The following is a 20,998-nucleotide window of genomic DNA, read 5'->3' as shown; positions in this document are numbered from 1 at the left end:
AACTTGGCAGCCTTCAATAAGGTTGAACACAGAATTCTTTTGTATCACTTAAAGGAAGCTGGGTTAGCTGGAGGTTCTCTGGGATTGGTTCAGGTCATATCTATCAGGAAGAAAACAGCAGGTCAAGGGGAAAGAAAACCTCTTCAGACTGGTATTCTATGCATATAGGCGTCCCCAAGGGGTCAGCTTTATCTGCTCTCTTAATATCTACCTTGCCCCATATGCAAGTTGTTAGCCAGCCTCTGTGAGGGTTTTCATCTGTATGCTGATATATAGTTTTATCTGCCTTTGGCCTCCTCTTGGACCAAGACTATAGTCCTAATTGATATCTGCCTGAGTGCCATTGGGCAATGGTTATCATATAATAAGTTGGCTCCTAATTTAGCCAAAACTGAAGCTGTCATCATTCAAAGTAGAGAATTTGTGCCAGTCCCTTTGAACTTCAAGATAGAAAAGAACATACTGAAAAGTGATACCTCAGGCTCGTAGCCTAGGGGTACTCATTGATTCAAAGTTATCAATGATTCCTCAATTAAAATCAATGGTAAGGTTTTTATAGGGTAAGGTTTTCGCAGAACTTAAGAAACATCTTGGAGCCACCTGATTTCCGGACTATAGTGCAGGCCATGATCTTTCCAATAGGTGGGACTATCTACCAATATGATCAATGCATTACAGTTGCTCCAGAATGCGGCAGCCTGCTGGATTTCTGGGTGCAGCATCAGAGATCATATCTCTCCTGTACTTGCTGACTTGCATTAGCTCCCTGTACAATCCAGGATTAGTTCAAGGTTGCCCTGCTAGTTTATAAATCATCATTGGACTCCTTTTCCATGAGTCAATGCAATGCTTCAGGTTTATAACCCAACCAGGGTATTGCGGTCCTCACAACACTTTTTTCTTGTGGTCCTTCGAGCCGGAAACAATTGGTGGCCTGCTCAACGTTCTGTTGCTTCGCTAAGCGCATTTTGTTAACACTAGAGAATATGATGGCGGCCCCAGTGCTCTGGAACTCTCTCCCAGCAGAGCTACATCTGAGTGCACATTCTTGTTTGGCAGGCCTTTTTTTGAATTGACTAAGTTGTCAGGACAGTCCTTTGGCTTGAATTGTGGTTATAAATTTTTGGACGTTCAATTTGTTTGCCACTTAGGGCTTTATGCATTAGTGGGTTATAAATAAATACATTTCCACAAAATAACACTTAAAACCAGAGGAGAAGTAGTTTATTTAGGAAAGTTTCTGATCATATTTTCTAAATGCTCCATTCTAGTGTGGATTGCCAAGTTGTCTTATACCAATGAATAAATATTAGTCTGAGTTTTCCACAGTTCAGACTTCATATATTCCAAGCTTTTCTTTTGATCTGTTTAAATAGTTTCCAGTTCTTTAAACCTACCAGGAATCTCTTGAAACAAAGAAAGTGTTTGAAATCTGGGCTGAAAAAGACTTCTTCAGCATCATAAAAGCATCCCAGATTCCCTCCAAACTGATAGCCTTAGGTCTTACCGGACCAATGGATCCTTCAGAAGAAAGCTGTAAGTAAACCCTCTCGAGCTAACACTCTAGGAATCTCTCCCCATCCCCCCTTCCTGCCAAGCTCCATTTCAGACAGTCGTCGACAATGACAACAATCTCAATTCCATCTTGCTTCATTCAACAGTCTCAGGCCCTACTCCTGCATGGCATTTGACACCATCTAATGGCGCTGTGACTAAACTGCTGAAGAAACTCCTGCAGGCTGGCAGTGAAGGAGCAGCAACCTGCATCTCCGGGCTTAAGGTCACATCAAGGTCTTAAGGGCCTGAACCATTCCTTCAACCATGGTCCTTCCAAGGACACAGCTCCAGAGTCCACCGGTAAGGGAGATCTTACTACGCACACATCCATTGGTCCTGGCAAGTTCCCAGGTGCTGCAGGGAAGACCCTGGATTTCCATTTTTGCTTAATGTTCAAGCTGGTAAAGCAGAAGAGCCAATAGTGCACATGGAGATCAAAGCCTCCAGTTTGCCTTGTTAGACATGCTCCCAAAGGCAACCTTGTGCATCAATTTTTGATCATAAAACAGAGTGAACATGTATACATCAACATTTTGAAAGACCATAAAAGGATTATTTGGGGATAGGAAGAGGGAGATATATCACTCTCCCATTAAAATGGTTGCTGTTTAAGGGAATATACAGGAGGAAGTAAGCTGAAAAAGGTCATATTTTTTGGGCCTATTATGATGTTTTCTTCCAAAATGGAAGAGCTGGCAGCTACACATTTTGGCCTAATAAAATCTACTTTTAACTGCACAAATCTGCATAAATTTGACCAGTTAAAAATCCTCCCTCTCCTAGCTAAAATCTGTCTGCACAAAATTGCTATGTGCACAGATTTAGCTGGACAAAAAAGGAGCAGGGCATGCCCAGGGTGTTTTTTTCAAATTTAGGTGATTAGCACAATATTACATGCTAAATGGCTAAATTTTTTTTTAAATTTTATATTTATGCAATTTTATAATAATTTCAAGAACAAAATCTTGTACAGAAAAAAGAGAATACCATTCAATCAATACAGATACTGTATTTATACACAATTTCATCAAACTATAATCCAAAGAAAATCTTTTATTGTTTCTCTTCTTGAGATCCACTATAGGGAGAGGTGGATCTTAACCAAACCTAAAGGAAAAATAGTACTTGACTATATAAAGAAATATCCAGATGATTACAGCGACAATACTACTTATGAGGGACTAGGAGCCTCTTCACGAGGTGCTTCAGCTGTTACAGGAATCTTACCCACTAAGAATTGAGTTAACTGGGGTGGATAAAAAAAAACATAGGTATTTTGTAAATATTTTACCACGCATTTGCATGGAAATTTAAGGAAATATCTTGCCCCAATTAGTAAAACCTGAGGTCTCAAAAGCAGGAATGCTTTCCTCTTCCTCTGTGTCTCACGAGAAAGATCAGGGAAGGCTCTAACCAAAAGTCCAAGAAATATTTCATTCCTATGTTTTATACTCAATCTTAATAACCTATCCCTCTCTGTCTCTGAAGCAAAATTCACTATCAAAGTTGCAGGAATAGCCATTTCTGTATCAGATGTTTCCAATAGTGCTGTTATATTAAGAGGTTGATCAATCACAGGTGCCAAAGTCTCCAATTCTCCTCCTTGGTTTACTGCTTCTGCTCTAGACTTAGATAAATAAAATATCTTTATAATCAATGGAATTTGATCTTCTAAAATTTTCAATATTTCAAACATGTATTTATTAAAAGCTTCCCTTGGAGATCTCATTGGTAGTTGAGGAAAGTTTATATATCTTAAATTTCGACTTTTTGCATGGTTCTCTAAATTTTCTATCTTTTGAACAATAGTCTTATTGTCTCTCATCAACATTGATTGTGTTTGCTGAATCATTTTTATCTCAGTCCGAATAGTAGCAGTTTGTTGTTCCAGTTCCACATTTGACTTCTCAAACACTTCCAATTTCTTTTCATGCCTTCTTATTTGTTCTGTTACTGGTGTTAACTGTTGTAGTATGTTAGTTCTCATCTTATTTATGGCTTCCCACAACGTTTCAAAAGAAAAAACAACAGGTCTTACCATAGATGGTATTTCTATCGTGGAGAAAGAGACAGCAGCAACTGAAGCTTCTCCTCCTGAGGCTCCTCTTTCATCACCGCTTTGCCCCAGCTCTCCAAAGGGGCTAGATGCTGCCGTCGGCACCACTCCAGACCTCGCTGAAAAAATATCCTGCACACTTTGGTCACAGGTATCTTCCCCTGGATATAGTGCGTCTCTCCCGGCAGCTGGATTTAGCGGTGGGGTCCTCTCCGCAGGACTCAAAGGTGATATTGAGCCTGGCAGTGAGGGGAGCTCACATTCCCCTCCCCCACTCTGCAACGGCTGGTCTCCTGCTACTTTGACGCTGCGTGTGACATGGGCGTCCATCGGGCCGGTCGGAGCACTCGTCGTAGGTTCTGCGGGGTAAGGAGTCCTCAGCTTACGCTTCCTTCCCATAATCAAGGTAATATTTTTCGCAAGAAAATAAGTTCTTTTTAGTTACACGAGGACGCTCTGAACACAGCTATTCATCCGGTGGCCATCTTGGATCTGCCCCCCAACTACATCTGAATGGCTAAATTTATGCAAACAACTTTGCACACATGGTTGTCTAAAATCTAACTGCATAAAATGTTAAAATTAACCAGTTAACTTTACTGCTCTGTACAGCTTTGAAAGTGATCTGGCTAAAGGCTGAATTTTGAATATGCCTGGCACTTTTCTGGCTAAATCTAGCTGTATAAGTTACTACCCAGCTAAAATTTAGTCTAATAAGTAAAGGACTTTTTAGGGATGTTGCGGGGTGGTATTTGGAGTTAGCCGAATAAGTTATTCACCTATATGTAGATGTGGACCCGAAGAGGTGTAAAGTTATCCAGTAACATGTTCCAGAATAACTGCAACTTATCTAGAAATATTTAAATAATATTGTTGGTTAAGCAACAATTATTTAAAAAAACCAAAACAAAACTGCCAAGCAGGTCTCATGGCCTGATCCCTCATCCCTCACTCCAAAGGAAATGTCTGTTCTGCCATGGGCTCCTGCTACCCTCACAGCCTCCCCCCCCCCCCCCCCCCCAAATCTAACATGTTGTGAGCCTTTAGGCCTGAAAAAACTTCCTCCCATTCTCCTACCCCCAAAAATACAAAAATGACATAATGTAAGCCTTGCAGCTTGATGCCAACCTCTTCCCCATCCCTGCCCTAGTAAGCTACAGGAGGCCCTAGTGCACAGCAGCAAAACATTGCAAGGACACTGACAGTGATGTTGATGCAAACGGACAATCAAGTACCTTCTGGCACTGCTGCACCAATGGGAATCAACATGGGTGCCAAAATACCAATGGGAATGGGCATCAGGAGCTGGTAGACCAATTCATCTTTCCAACTCATCAGCGGGGAAAGCTCCCCCAGCATGTAAATGTTTGGCTAGGGTTCCATAGGCAACTGAAGTCTTCTTTTGGGCATTTCCTAAACCCAATTCATGTCAGTTGGGTTCAGATGGAAATCCTGGAGGTGGGACTAAGGATCTGAGGACTTCTCTGATCAGGAGGGGTCAATGACCCTCTGACTCATCTCCTCTGGAGGCAAGGAGAAAGTCTCCTCCAGGAGACCTCTCTGTTGGTATCCATAATTATTTTCACAAAATCACCAATCTATCTGAGTTGCAAAAGGAGGAAAGTCTAGGACCAGTACATGGTTTCTCTCCAAGGATATGGTGGCAGTGCCCATCCACATGATCTTCCAGGAGACCCTGTGAAATATGTGCAGTTCTTCAATTTCTGTGGCTCCTGTTAAGAAGGAAGCAGATGTGATTATTATGTCAGGGCTCCAGGATTCGAAAAGCATCTACTACCATATCAACTTATGATGGGCACATTTGCCATCAAGAAGGTTGAGGTTTAAGACCCTGTTTAGTAACTTTGGCTCTCTTGGAAGGAACGTGTAGGAAGGGATTATGCTCAATGCTCATATACCCTCCTATCAGCCCTTCAGATACCAGTACATGTGAGCCGAATAAGTTATTCACCTATATGTAGATGTGGACCCGAGGAGAAGTCCATTACCTGCTATTAATTAAGTTGACTTAGAAAATAGCCACTGCTATTACTAGCAACGGTAACATGGAATAGACTTAGTTTTTGGGTACTTGCCAGGTTCTTATGGCCTGGATTGGCCACTGTTGGAAACAGGATGCTGGGCTTGATGGACCCTTGGTCAGACCAAGTATGGCATGTTCTTATATTCTTATGATCTGATGCAAACCAAGGAATTTTCAGAGCAGCTCCTTGAAAGGAATGTGGCTTTCTAAAGTCACTAGTGGTCAGGTTGCTGGAGTGCAGAAAATGTATAGTCTGTTCAACCTTTGACATTTTGAATTCCACGTAATGGACAGATCTCTTAGGCATTAAAGTCAATGAAGTGATGGCTCAGTAATAAGGCCATTATGTGGCCTCTCCACTATCACTCCAGGCCCACTATCCACAGCCAGGAGGCTCACAAATGAGGTACTGAAGAGGGATGAGATGCTTCCTGTTGCCCCTCACTCCAGCCAGCAGCAGGATCCTCAGTCTTGCCCTGTGCAACAGAAGACCCAAAGGCCATAGCCCAGCCAAGACTTGGCATGGGGCTTTGACTGGATTGGGGAGAGCATAGTCCAGATTCCAGTGTCTATTTTGGCAAACCTTCTAGTTGAGGAGAGACTGAGGTTATAAGTAAACCAGTGGCCAAGAGCTCGAGGAAGTTTACCCACATACTTGGGTTCTCAGCATAATCAAAAGAGGATAATGCAACTGATGGATATTTCAAATTATTCACTAAGGAGTATCTGGGTAGCCTCTCAGCACCAAGTACTCTTGAAAAAGGAGCTTTCTTTTAGAGGCACATGGGGTTGAATCTAGTTGATCATGGGTAAAAGAGTGGGATTCTATTCCAAGTATTTTCTCCTCCCCAAGCATGCGGGGGGACAGTCCCATCTTAGACCTGAGAGCATTAAACAAGTGCTGGTTAAGAGAGAATTCAAAGTGGTTTTTTTAACACCCTGATTTCTTTTCTAGGACAAGGGGTACTGGCTGTGTTCCCTAGACTTATGGGATGCTTCCACCCACATAGAGATCTTTCCTGCTCTTAGGAGGTATCTCAGATTACCATTTAGGGAAGTACCACCTTTAGAATCATGTACAGCCTTTTGGCCTCATGTCAGTGTTTACAAAATGCCTTGCAGTGGTCTGCACAACTACAAAAATTATGGATGCATGTTTTTTCTACTTGGACTATTGGTTGGTCAAGAGCACATCGCAAGGAGGTGCTGCAGAATTAATAAGCAAACCCATCTGGGTGCTGGAATTGCTAGAGTTTATCAATTACCCCAAAACCTACATGAGCCTGTCTCCTCAACTGGAATTATAAGAGTTATGCTAAATGTATCTTGGGCAAAAGCTTTTCTTCCCCAAAAAGGAATAACATGTTGATATCCATCATAGAGAGGGTAAGATCGAATAAGCAGACAACAGCATGGGACATGTCAAGGTTGCTGGTCCTTATGGCTTTATCTGCATGCATTACTCCTATGCAATGTCTTTACGGAGATCTCAAGTGGATTCCAGCCTCTCAGCATCTCATGCAGCATCTGCATCACTCAGCCTTTGAGGGACTCCATTTCATGGTGGTTGATTCATTCCATATTCCTCTGATACAAATTATCCTAATCATGGATGCATCCACCCTCGGTTAGAGTGGCTTAAACAGAGGAGCTGTGCACCCAGAGACACTGGTCTGTTCAGGAGGATTTTCATTAGATACACTTCCTCGAACTAAGGGCGGTAAGGTATGCTCTGAAGGCTTTCATGGTTTGAATGGCTAATGAATTTTTCCTTGTCCGAACAGACATTCAAGTAGCTATATTCTACATCAACAAGCAAAGGGAAACGGGATTGCACCTCCTGTGGCAGGAAAATATCCAGATGCGGCATTGGGCCATTTCTCACAGAATGGCCCTCGGAGCCCATATGTGATGGGCGAAGTAACTGTCCTGATAGACAGACTGAGTTGTGTCCTGGAACCCCTTGAATGGTCTCTGGATAGAATAGCAAACCAGATATTCTGCATTTGGAGCACCCCATAATAGATCTGTTTGCATCTCTTCTGAACAGAAAGGTCTCTGAACTTCTGTTATGAGAAGAGTGCATGGCAGCTAGACTTAGATGCCTTCGCCCTGGTTTGGAGTCAGGGTCTTTTGTAGGCATATCCTCTAAAATCTCCAATCACAAGACCTTTCAGAAATTCAGACAGTTTTGGTTTGGTTCCTGCTCCTTCAGGAGATGTCCATCAAGAATCCATTCTGGTTGGGGTTGCCTCAATGCTGATCTCTCAGGATCAGGGCTACTAGACCATTCCAACATTGGGTATTTGGCTTTCACAACCTGGATGTTGAAAGGGTAGCCATACAACCTCTGAATTTATCTGGTGATATGTCTTGTATTCTTCTTGCCTACAAAAAGGATTTCACAAGGAAATCCTATGGTTCGGAGTAGACAACTTTTGCCGAATGGTGTGAGGGAAAGACACTAGATCCTTTCTCCTGGTTCACACAAGAACTCCTTACATATCTTCTCCATCTCTCTGAATTGGGCTTGAGAACCAACTCAGAGTTCACCCCTATGCAATTGGGTAGAAGTTAAATCCATATCGGTATAGTTTTTAGTTGTCCATTTTATGCTAGGTTTGCTTGAGTTGAAGTCTCCCATGAAGCCTGCCCTTGTGTCAGGGGATCTCAATTTGGTATTCACCCAATTAATGAAAGCTCCTTTTGAACTTCTGGATTCTTGTGAGTTGAAGTACCTGACCTGTGAGGTCATATTTTTGGTGGCAGTCACATCAGCACAGTGTCATTAAGCTCCTGTCCTAGTGACCTATCCACCTTATGCAAACTTTTTCACAATATAATGGTCCTAGGCACCTATCCTAAGTCTTACATTTGTGTTTGAGTCCATATGGGTAAATGGATGTTACAGTTTAGATTGCAAGGGCACCATAGCCTTATACCGGAAGCAGACTAAAGCTCTCATATTGTCCACCTAACTTTTTGTTTTGTTTGTTACCAATAACATCTCTTCCTGTTTCTCCTAGGTGTGCCTGGATCTTGTGGGGCATTTCAAGACTCATAATGTTAGATCTACAGCAGCAACAGTAGCCCTTTTGGAATCCTCCTCCAAGGAGGAGATCTGCAAAGCTACGACATGGCGTTCTCTCTGCACGTTCACATTTCACTACTGGTTTTTTTTTTAAATTTCTCTTTATTAGTTATAAGAATTTGACAGTAATAAACTTGCCAATAGATAAGGGCAATGATATACAAAATAAAATACAAGCAAAATATACAGTAATTCAGTACATTGCCCTAGATACCAAGAAATTGAGGGAACCAAGATTCTAAAGAGCATTTACATATTACAAAGAAAAAAGATTAAGCAATTAAGGAGGGATAAACCCAGCACTTCTACAATTGTGATAACTGATTAGTTAGCTATATTATCAGATGAAACATGAGACTCTAAAAAGAGCTTTAGTTGAACAGGATCAAAATATATGTATTTAACATTGTTAATTTTCAGGATACATTTACATGGATACCATATTGTAATCTGAGCTCCTATTTGTCTGGCTTGATGGCTAAGTGCTAAAAATTCCTTTCTTCTGGTTGGGTAGATCTTACTATATCCGGAAAAATCCACAATTTCTGACTATAATATAGAACTTGTCTATTATGAAGAAATAATTTGAGAACCAAGTCTCTATCAGATGGAAAAATAAACTTAACCAATAACGTCCCTTGGTTTTCGACTTGCTCTTCCCCTGAAAATTCCAAAAAGGCAGATAAATCAGTAGTGGAGGGTGCTGGGCCAGGTAGTGAGGAGGTATATCATCTTTTTTATCAAAAGATATAAAATACATTTTAGCAGTAGCTGGCACTGCATCCAATGGAATTTTCAGAATCTCCTGCAAATATTTTTTAAATTGATCCTGAGGAGAAATGTGAGAGACTTGAGGAAAATTCAGAACTCTCAAGTTCAGATTTATTAATTAATTTATTTATTTAACATTTTTATATACCGATAACCGTTTGCACATCATATCGGTTTACATGTAACTTGAAAACTCGAACAGGACAGCTGTCACACAGACAAAAGCCTTTACAGGGAACAAAAACTACATGGTGGTATTTAAAGTAAATTAACTAGGTGAACGTATAACTGGTCTAGAGATGGAAAAAAACATATAAACTGGCAAAAAGATAAACATAGAATATGAATAATTAGGAACTGTAAATATTCTAAGTACAATATATACAGTTGAAGATTATTCGGCGTGGTGATTTACATGTTGGATCGTAGTGGAGATTTTTACGGGGGAGGAGATTTTAAAGTAGAGGGGGTGGTAGTTTTAAAGGCGGAGGAGAAGAGGGAGGAGTTAGGGATAAGGAGGAAGCTGGCTATGGGTTAACAATAAAACAGGAAGGTAAGGAAAAGGTTACTGCATAAGAGGGGAGAGAATTACATATGATTTACATAAAATCCAGAGGAGTACAGAAATAATTAAAAAGTTTAAAAGTATACAGTGTACATAAATATTCAAGAATATTAGCTCAAGTGGGGTAAAAATAGCACATTATTTAAATGTGTGGGTGGTATTTGAGGGAAAGGCCTGTAGGAACAGCCAGGTTTTTGGGTTGTTTTTTTTAAATTAGGGGTAGAGGTTTCAATATGTAGATCTGGGGGCATGGAGTTCCAAAGAGTGGGGCTAGCCAGAGAAAAGGCCCTCTTGGTAGTGGAGGTGAGTTTGGTAGATTTAATCGATGGAAGGCAGAGCGTTCCTTGATGGGTGGAATGGGTTGGTCTTGTGGAGGTGTGCAGGAGGAGAGGAGGATTAATCTAGTGGGAGTTTTCATTTATGATGCTTTTATGAATGAGGAATAGGGTTTTGTAAAGGATTCGCGACTTAATTGGTAGCCAGTGTAGCTCCATGAGTGTTGGGGTAATATGGTCTTTCTTTTTAGAATTTGTGAGGATGCGTGCTGCGGCATTCTGTAGGAGTTGCAAAGGTTTGGTGTAGGTAGAAGGGAGGCCAATAAGAAGGGCATTACAATAGTCTATTTTAGAAAAAATAATAGACTGTAGAACAGTACGAAAGTCAGTGAAGTATAGCAAAGGTCGGAGTTTTTTGATGGTTTGCAGCTTGAAATAGCAATCACTGAGGATAGATTTAATGAAGGGTTTTAGGGAGAGCTGATTGTCAATCAGAACACCCAGGCTTCATGTGTGGGTGGGGAAGGTAGTGGAGGAATAGGATGGGGGAATGGAGGGAAAAGGAAGTTTAGAGGAGATAATGAGGAGTTTGTTTTTTTTCGGGTTGAGAGCAAGGTGCATGTCGGTGAGAAGTTGGTTAATCGAGGTGAGGCATGATTCCCAGTTTTGGAGGGCGGTCTGGAAGGAATCTGTAAAGGGGAAAAGAAGTTGAACATCATCTGTGTAGATGAAGTGTTTGATTCCAAGGTTGGTAAGGAGATTGGTGAGAGGGAGCATGTAGATGTTAAATAGCATGGAGGAGAGGGAAGAGCCTTGAGGAACACCTCTTTCAAGACTAATTGGGTCAGATTCGTTGCTATCAATGATGACTGTGTAGTGACGATTTTGTAAGTAGGATTTTATCCAGGAGAGAGCAGTTCCAGAGATGCCAATACTGATGAGGATGTTGATAAGGATATTATGATTAACAGTATCGAAAGCTGCTGAGATATCCAACATAGCGAGAAGATAGGAATTACCAGTGTCCATTCCTTTGTTTATGGTGTCTGTTAGGGAGAGAAGTAAGGTTTCAGTACTGAGATGCTTCCGGAAACCAAATTGTGTGGAGGGAAGGATATTGTGTTGTTCGAGATAGTCGGACATGCGAGAATTAACAATTTTTTCCAGAATTTTGGATAGGAATGGGAGATTGGAGATAGGTCTGAAGTTGGATAAACTAGTGGGATCAAGACTGGGATTTTTGAGGATGGGTTTAACCACAGCTTGTTTTAGGATGTGGGGGTCTGCACCTTGTTCCAATGAACGGTTGAAAATATTAGAAAGATGTTTCGCAATAGCTTTGGGACTAGATAGAAGGAGCTTGGTCGGAATGGTTTCAGCAGGGTGGGAGGAAGGTCTGGTCTTTTTTAAGATGTTTTCTATTTCCAAGGAAGTGGAAGGTTCAAAGGATATGAGAGTGGTTGTATGGTGGATAGTGGGAAGTATCACCTGTTCAGTGTTGATGGAGAATTGAGCAGAGAGTGAGGAAACTTTGTTTTGAAAGAATTGGGCTAATTCATTGCACTGTTTTTTAGAAGTCGATTCTTGAGGTTGAGTTTGAGTGGACCTGGTGAGGTTAGAGATCATAGTAAAAAGGGCCTTGGCATTGTACTGGAGATTGTGAATTTTTTTAGCTTAGTATTCTCATTTAGTCTGATGAATTGCTTTCTTGAAATTATGCATGAGTTGGTAGTAGGAGGCTTTTGTTGCTGGGGATGGGTGTTTTCGCCAACGCCTTTCGGCAGTTCTTAGGAGGGTTTTGAGGTTCTTGAGTTCAGGAGAGAACCATGGTTTTTTGTTTAGTTGGGCAGGTTTAATGGTTTTCAATGCAATAGGGCAGGTTTGGTTTGCAATCTTGAGGGTGACATCAAACCAGGAGGAAATTGCGTTGTCGGCTGATGTGAGGTCAATTTGTTTAGGTATGTCGAAGCAAGCTGTTGTAAGGGTATCTAAGGTGCAAGTTTTGCGGTATTTAAAGGATTGTGGTTGGGGGGGGGGTCAACTGTTGTAGTGAAAGGGTGGTTTTAATGATAGAGTGGTCAGACCATGGTACAGTGAGACATGATGGGGAGTTGATAGTATTAATGGAGGAGTTAGTGAAAATGAGATCTAAAGTGTGGCCAGCCTTATGGGTTGGGGAATGTATAATTTGCGTAAATCCCATCCCTTCTAAAGATGAAATGAAGGCTTCGCAGGCTGGAGACTGTGGATTACCATCAACATGGAGGTTAAAGTCGCCAAGGAGAATAGTAGGGAGGTCAGGGGATAGAGAGTCGGCAAAGAATTCAATAAGAGGAGAGGAGTCATTCTCGAGGAGACCAGGGGGGTTATAGATAAGGCAAATTTGGAGGAAATTTGATTTGAAAAAACCAATTTCGTAGCTGTTAGGAAGGTTGCATTTTTGGGATATAAGTTTTAGTTCTTTTTTGGCAATGAGGAATAGTCCTCCTCCTCTTTTCTTTTTGCGGGGAATAGAGAAAATATCGTAGATGTCGTGGGTAGCTGATTAAGAAGGGAAATATCAGTAGGTTTAAGCTATGTCTCGGTTATGGCGCAGATTTCAGGTTTGGAATCGGTTAGGAGGTCGTGGAGTAGATGTGGTTTTTTTTTTAAGTGATTGGGCATTGAAAAGGAGTAGAGAGATTAAGGAGAGGTCAAGAAATTGAGTGAAGGGGGAAATCAGAATAGGGGTAAGTCTTCTCTGCATCTGGGTGGAAGGGGAAGGTGAGGGGAAGGAATATTTTGGAGAGAATTTTCGCTGAGCAGAGAAAGGACAGTGACAAAATAAGGGTAGCATTGTTGGAGGATCGGGGTGTAAGACAGTGAGGAGATCAGTATCAATATAGGCAATTCAGGAAAATGCCAAATGGGAGAGGGAGGTAAGGGAAAAATGGTAATAAAATCTTGATATACAATGAGTGTAAGATCTTGATATACAGAGTGTCACAATTTCGATAATACAGGGCACTTTGATGGGCGCACAAAGGGGCGGGTTTTCTCATAGCGTTTTCAATATTCTCTAATCTCTTTGACTAGACCATCTCTCCCTGTATTAATCCAGACTGCACCTACTGAATTTGAGTTTCACGCTGCTCCAAATTTTCCAACTTGGTAGCATGAGAAGCAATCGAGAGTTCAGTGGTTTGTATACGGTTGTTAATATCGACAGTTATAGAAATTAGAGTTAGATTTTTTCAAAGTTATTATAGCAGTCCAAACAGAGTCCAATGTAATGACAGGAGGTTCAACCAGATTAACTTTTTGGATATAGCCAACCACATCCTCTCCGCTAGAAACTACCACACTACCGTGGTCACTAGCAAGTCCTCCTTCCCACACAGGAGTCGAAGCCATAGCGGATAAACTTTGGTGTTCTGAGTCCCTCACCGGAGTGTGTTGTGTCGGCAGCTGAAGCAGCAGAGTTGGATATCTACTATCTTCAGATATTCTGACTCGAGCCAAAGGATCTGCCCTAGCGACCTCCGGAGTTAACTGCTCTGAATCCAGGCGTTCCACCGGTCTGTCCAGTCCGAAGGTCAGGCCGTGGAAGGGGGGAGAGGGAGTTATTGGCACTCCAGGGCTCAAAGATGTTTGTGACTCAGGTGACACCGACACACGCTCCATGCCAGCAATCACAGCCATTCCTGCGCCTGGAGTCTGGCAGGAAAGACGGTGAAAAAGCTCTCAATTCTCTGCTGACTGACTGAGGGGGATATTGGGGCTGCCTCCCTCAATCTACTCTTACACTTGGTATGAGGCATAATTGCCGGTAACAACCAAAGAAAAAACACCAGGAGCGGAGCTGTTCACAATGGGCCAGATTTTAAAATCTATGCCCAATTTTATAACATGCGTGCGCAGCCACATGAATGTTATAAAATCCAGGGTCGGTGCGCGCAAGGAGGTGCACAATTGTGCAACTTGTGTGCGCTGAGCCGCGCAGCCTTCCTCCGTTCCCTCCACCCCCCCCCCCGCCTTCCCCTACCTAACCTGCCCCCCAGCCCTACCTAAACCCCCCGTTACCTTTGTCCTATAAGTTGTGCCTGCCTCCGGGCAGGCATAGATTGCACGCGCCGCCCCCGCCCCCTTTTTCAAGCCCTGGGACATACGTGCCTCCCAGGGCTTGCGCGTGTCGCCGAGCCTATGCAAAATAGGCTCGGCAACCACAGGAGCGGGTTTTCGGAGTTACGCGTATAATATACATGCGTAACCCTTTGAAAATCCACCCCAATGTGTCCCTCCTTCAAGATGCCATCTTGGCCTCAGATGTTTCACTACTGTTTTGACAGGGACTCCTAATGCAGCAGTAGTTTTGGCCAGTTATGTTTAAATCATTACGAGGCTTAGGAGCGGAATATCTAAATTTGTAGGTTGCCTTGCTACTTGACACCTCACTATTTTATACTCTTCACAAGCTCACTTGGTAATTATTCTCTCAGTGAAATTGGTCAGGCTATCCATGACATGCCTTTGCCACCTGTCCCCATCAAAATCACTTTAAAGGCTTCCTAATTAAGTTTATATAGAACAAAATGGCCAACCCCATTTATTATAAATACTGGCATCTGAAACATATAGATTTCAAATACTAAGAGTTTCACTCATACATATCTTTCAAAGAACTATAATACTTGCTTTTCAATCTATCTTTAAAAACAATCTGTAAGTACCAGTGCATTATATATTTATTTAAAAAATGTATGGTCTGCTTATAACACATTTATCATGCTAAGTGGATATCAATAAAAGGTTAATATACATAAATAAAATTAACAACAGACAAACAATTCAAACTGAGATACACCTCAGTGGCTCAAAAAACACATCTGTTCTTTCATGGCTGTATTAGGAGATGCTGACTTTCCCACAGCAGAATATTTTACCCCAGGCAGAGATCAGAAGAGCTGACTGAGAGCATGTCCCTGGGTAGATTCAGACTAACTAGAGAGCTCATGTAATAGCTTTGTGAAAAGCTGCATGGAAGCATGGTCTCTTGTTTAGGCCACCCTCAGAGTGTGGCTGTGGAAGAGAAAGTGGTGATTTGCCTGAGTTACTTTACTACTGGTTGCTTACCAGAGGGCTGGCAATAGACTCAACTTGCATCAGATTGACCTCTATCTCCAGATATATCCAGCTATCCAGCTCTTTTCTGGAAGTCATGCTTAGATTATTACAGATATATTTGTTCCGGATTTAGCAATAAAAAAAAGTCAATATCTTGGTGTTTTTACCTGTCTGGGTAAGTTTTCTGCCTTAAGTTTCATCCTAAGCATTTGCGTTTCATCTGTCATTCTATTTAACTCTTTTTTTAGTTCTTCCAATTGCTGCTGATGCTCCCTGCAGAAAAAAAAAGGAGAGAAATGATGATGCATATCAGTTGCAATAAAAAATAAGCTTGGTATCTCTTGGAGCGTGTTATCACTAGAACTCTACAAGAAAAGTATTTTCCTTATATGACAAGGGATCTGTTCTGGGAGCACTGCTTTTTAATATATTCATAAATCATATGGAAATGGTAACAACAAGTGAGGTGATCAAATTTGCTGGTGACACAAAATGATTCAAAGTTGTTAAATCCCAAGAGGATTGTGAGAAATTACAAAAGGACCTTGCAAAACTGGGAGACTGGGCATTCAAATGGCAAATTAAATTTAATGTGGACAAGTGCAAAGGTGATGCACTTAGGGAAGAGTAACCCAAATTATAGCTTTTCAATGCAAGGTTCCACAATAGCAAGCACTATTCAGGAAACGGATCTAGGCATCATCGTTTATAATATGTTGAAATCTGCTCTGGGCAGCAGCAGCAGCCAAGAAAGCAAATAGAATGCTAGGATTATTAATAAAGGAATAGAGAATAAAACAGAGATTATCATAATGCCTCTGTATCGCTCCATGGTGCGACCTCATCTTGAGTATTGTGTGCAGTTCTGGTCACTACATATCAAGATATAGCAGAATTAGAAAAGTTACAGAGAAGGGAGAGCAAATGATAAAGGGGATGGAATGATTCCCCTATGAGGCAAGGCTAAAGAAGTTAGGACTCTTCAGCTTGGAGAAGAGATGGCTGAGGGGAGATACGATAGAGGTTTATAAAATTAGTAGAATGGAATGAGTAAATGTTGATCGGTTGTTTACGCTCAAAAAGTACAAAGACTAGACAATGAAGGTTTCCTGGAAGCTACAAGAATCCGAGACACGCTGTCAGAGAAGTCAAAGGGCTGCAAAACTAGCCTTTCAACATTCAGGCCATCAGAGACAACACCCTGAGGTTGGGATGGTGCGGCTTGCCCTGATCCTATGTAATCAGACTGGGGGTGGAGTCCCCAGACAAATCGGTTCTCTGACAGAAAGATCCCGCAGGAGTGGATAACAGACCTGTCTTGGCCAGAGAGGGGCAATGAGAATCATGGTCCCCCTGTTCTGCCGGAGCTTCAGGAGGGTCTTCATAACCAGAGGAAGCGGAGGATATGCATACAGAAGGCTCTTGCCCCAATGACGGGCAAAGGCGTCCGAGGCCTCTCTACAGGGAGCAGAAGTGGCTCACTTTGTTGTTGCAGGGGGAGGCAAAGAGGTCCACATCCAGGATCCCCCAGAGGCAGAAGATGCGATCCGCCACTGCTTCATCCAGGGACCACTTGTGGGGTTGGAACGCTCGACTCAGCCGGTCCGCCACCATTTTCTCCATCCCAGCCAGGTATATGATTCGCAGCAGCATGCCCTGGGACTGAGCCCAGGAACAAATCTGGACAGCCTTCTGACACAGGAGGACCAATCCGGTACCTCTCTGCTTGTTGATGTACCACAACAAGCAGGGAGGTACTGGATCGTTGTTGGTTGTCGGTTTGTATTACATCTGCCTGGTTGGACAAGTGATCTCCGAACGTCCAAAGCGCATATCTGATCGCCTGAAGCTCCAGGAAGTTGATCTGGCATTGAGCTTCCTGAGCAGACCATCAACCTTGCGTGCGGAGGCCATCCACATGCGCACCTCAACCCAAGGTAGAAGTATCTGTGGTAAGCACAACCTGGGTTGGGGGGGGGGGGTGGCTAAAAAGGAATGCCCTGCTCCAGATTGGGCAGACTCTCCCATTACGACAGGGAGGTTTGGAGAGGTGGCGTGATGCGAATACTTACGCTGAGGTCCTGGGTGGTTTGTTGCCACTGAGACCATAGGGTCCACTGAGCCCTCCGCATAAGTAAGTGAGCTAAGGGAGTAACATGGACAGACGTGGCCATTTGTCCTAACAAGCGAAGCAGAGGTCTGTTGCCTTCTGTGGACTAGATTTGCCAGAGACGCCAAAGCAATCATGAGGAAGAAAGGTCCACCCCTGAGCTGTATTTCGCCTGGCACCGATAAAGTTTAACTGAGGCGATGGGGTAAGATCGGATTTCGGATAATTGATGACAAATTCGAGGGACTCCAGCACCTGAATGGTCAAGTGTAGGGAGCAAAGCACCCCTCTTGGGTGGTGCTCTTGGCCAGCCAATCATCCAAGTAGGGGAATACGTGCACCCCCAGCCGGCGGAGGTGCGCAGCCACTACTGCTAGGATTTGGTAAAGACCCATGGGGCTGAAGCCAGGCCGAATGGCAACGCTCTGTACTGAAAGTGACTGTCACCCACGAGGAATCGTATATACTTCCTGTGACTGGGGAAGATCTCAATTTGGGTGTATGCGTCTTTGAGGTCAAGGGAGCACAGCCATTCCCCTCTTTGCAGGAGGGGAATCAGAGTGCCCAATGAGACCATTTTGAACTTTCTCTTTGCAGAAATTTGTTCAAGGCCCTCAGATCCAAGATGGGGCAGAGCCCCCCATTCTCTTCGGAATCAGGAAATAGCGGGAGTAGAACCCTGCTCTTGCTGGCGAAGCGGTACGGATTCTACTGCTCTGGCCATTACAAGGGCAGAAAGCTCTGTTCAGAGAATTTCCTGATGTGGGGACTGGCCCCACGACGGGCAGGGGAGGAGAATCCGTGGGGAAATCTAGGAAGTTGATCCGATACCAAAAAGAACCATAGCTGACCTCCGACCAGCGGCCCCAACGTCGAAGATATGCTCCCACACAACCAGTCAAAAGCCCGAAGCAGGGCTCTGCTGGGGTGCCGGCTGAGGTCTGGGGGTCCGCTGCTGTCTTGAGCGACCCCTAGAACCCACTCATGGCATACAGGCACATGAGGCCGGAGGATAATATTTCCTCTGATGGTAGAAAGACCTCCTGGTGCTCTGACATGAGTACTTTCTGGCAGAGGACGGAGGGTCCGATGTACTGGCCGAGAGATGCTGGAGGGTCTCATGATGATCCTTCAATTGAGCCACAGCATTCCTTAACTTGTCCCCAAACAGATTCTCGCCAGTACAGGTTAGGTCCGCAAGCTTCTCTTGGACCTCCAGCCGGAGATCCGATGCTCGGAGCCACGCCATCTTATGGGCGCCGATGCCCGCCGCCACCACCACCACCACATCATAAGTAGAACACACCTTGTGTTTGCCACATTCCAAGCCTTGCTGGGCGACTGCCAAGAAGGCTTCCTGCTGTTGCTGGGGGAGGCACTCCAACAACTCCTGAACTTGCTTCCAGAGGTTCCTAGTGTATTGGGTCATGTACAGCTGGTAGGAAGCAATTTGGGCAATCAGCATAGTGCCTTGGTACACCTTCCTACCTAAGGCATCCAATGCCTGGTGCTCCCGACCTGGAAGTACAGAAGCGTAGATGTGGGAATGCTTGGCCTTCTTGAGGGCAGACTCCACAACCACTGATTGATTCGGGGGTTGATGCCTCTCAAAATCCAAGGCCTGCTGCACCAAGTAGACTGCATCTGCCTTCCAGTTTACCAGAGGTACTGAGATGGGGGTGTTCCCAAATCCGAAGGAGTAATTCCCTAAAGATGATATGGACAGGAACAGCTACTACCTCCTTTGGGACATCAATGAACTGGAGAACTTCCAGCATTTTGTGACGGGCATCTTCCTTCCTCCCTCTGCCATAGTCCGCACAAAGCCCACAAAGGTTAGATTCACCAGTGGGACCCAGCGCCTCTCATCTGGAGGGGATGGGTCCGAGGGAAGATCCCCTGAGCCATCAGAAGAAGACTCAGAGTTATCATCCCCCTAGGGATCATATGGGGCTTCTTCCTCACTAAAGTCCCCTGGGGACCCTTGTGGAGGTCCCCTGCCCAAGCCTTTTGGTTTTGGCACTAAAGGCACCGATGGCACTGAGGTTCCCAAGAAACCGTGGATCAGACTGGCAGAACTGGGTATGGTACCAGGGTCCCCAACGGTGCCCCTGGCCATGATACATCATCCTTCTCCTTGGAACCCACAATGGGGATGACTCTAGAGGGAGGAGGATCCAGTGGCTGCTGGAGTATCAAGGGGCCCCCGGGCGCCAGTAGCTGCTGCGAGGGCAAGATAGCCAGAAGGACATCGAGGGACCCCTGGGCTCCGACACCAGGAAAGGCACCAGTAGAGCCAGTGGTTTGATGCCCTGAGGGCTCGGAGCACTGCCCATTGCACCCTACGGTCCAGCTCCTCTTGAAAATCTGCCGAAGACAAAATGGATGGAGGAGGAGGAGGAAGAGGCATCATCGGAACTTCCTCGGAGCCCCAAGGAAGATCTGTGCCCAGCACCGATATCGGTGGGGAATGTCTGGGACTCCTGGGTTCAATAGAGGTCAATGCCTCCTCTCTGTGAGGTTGCTTCGGGGGCATCTCAGTGGTCACTGATGCCAACCTGACTCTGGCACTGTGTGACGGCGGTGACTAGTGACTATGTTTCAGAGGTTTCCCACAGTGATCTGCTCAGTCTTTCCCTGGCTCTGAGGATGGAGATGATCCCGATGTCCTGGAGTGCAACAACGTCGATGACGGCCTATCTCTGGCCCCTCTTTCCCGAGAGAACCTAAGCGGAGGAGTGCACAATGATGGATCCATATCCATCGGTTCCCCCTGGCCCTTAGGCATCAACGCACCCAAGCTGGAGTCGAAGGATCAAACTTTCTAGATCCATGAGCTTCTCCATCTTGTCTAAACAGGACCGACAACCCTTAGAGGTCATCTGATCACAAAAACGACACCCCAGATGTTGTGCAACGCCCCCAGGCAGAGGATACAGATCTTATGTAGATCCATAATGGACATGGTCCACTGGCACTGGGGGCATCGGCGAAACCCTGACGACGCCATGAAAAAGAGCTGTCAAGCAGTCAATGACCGGCGGCCACCGAAGAGCGACACTGTCAGGAATCAACTGCAAAGAACAAAAAACTTACCATGCCACCCTATAGAAGCACCGACAGGAAAGAAGGGGAACCAATGCAGACAAGTCGCAAAAACAACCAGAAAAAACTCTGAAGAAAAGAGCTCCACAACCGAGAGGCAAAAGCTGTGCAGAAACGAAGAGACTGAAGGGGGACCCCAAGTGGATGCATGGATAGTGGCATGCTGGGCATTCTCAGTGTGCCAGTCAAAGTTTTCCATGCTGGGCTCTATCTGATGATGTCACCCATGTGTGAGGACTACCATCCTGCTTGTCCTAGGAGAAAGACTTTAGCAATATCAAGAATAGTCTCCTTGGATACCCAAAGGAAGTTTAAATATAA

The 20,998-nt window shown here is 44.1% G+C and overlaps 1 protein-coding gene across 8 annotated transcripts in view; it reads right to left on the bottom strand.

The window, feature by feature from the left end:
- The window catches only part of LOC115087047 (interaptin-like), a 179,879-nt gene that overhangs the window by 13,651 nt on the left and 145,230 nt on the right, over positions 1–20,998 (bottom strand). For all 8 annotated transcript variants that reach the window (XR_003855412.1, XR_003855411.1, XR_003855410.1 and 5 more), the window contains exon 7: positions 15,630–15,735. Coding sequence is in view for 5 of the 8 variants with exons in the window: in XM_029593707.1 (XP_029449567.1) it covers positions 15,630–15,735 (106 nt within the window). In the remaining 3 variants the exon portion in view is untranslated. The remainder of the gene's footprint in view (positions 1–15,629; positions 15,736–20,998) is intronic.

This window comes from Rhinatrema bivittatum, chromosome 3, assembly GCF_901001135.1.
Source record: "Rhinatrema bivittatum chromosome 3, aRhiBiv1.1, whole genome shotgun sequence".
NCBI classification, from domain to species: domain Eukaryota; kingdom Metazoa; phylum Chordata; class Amphibia; order Gymnophiona; family Rhinatrematidae; genus Rhinatrema; species Rhinatrema bivittatum.
The sequence above is the reverse complement of the archived record's forward strand: the minus strand, read 5'-3'. Positions and strand labels throughout refer to the sequence as shown.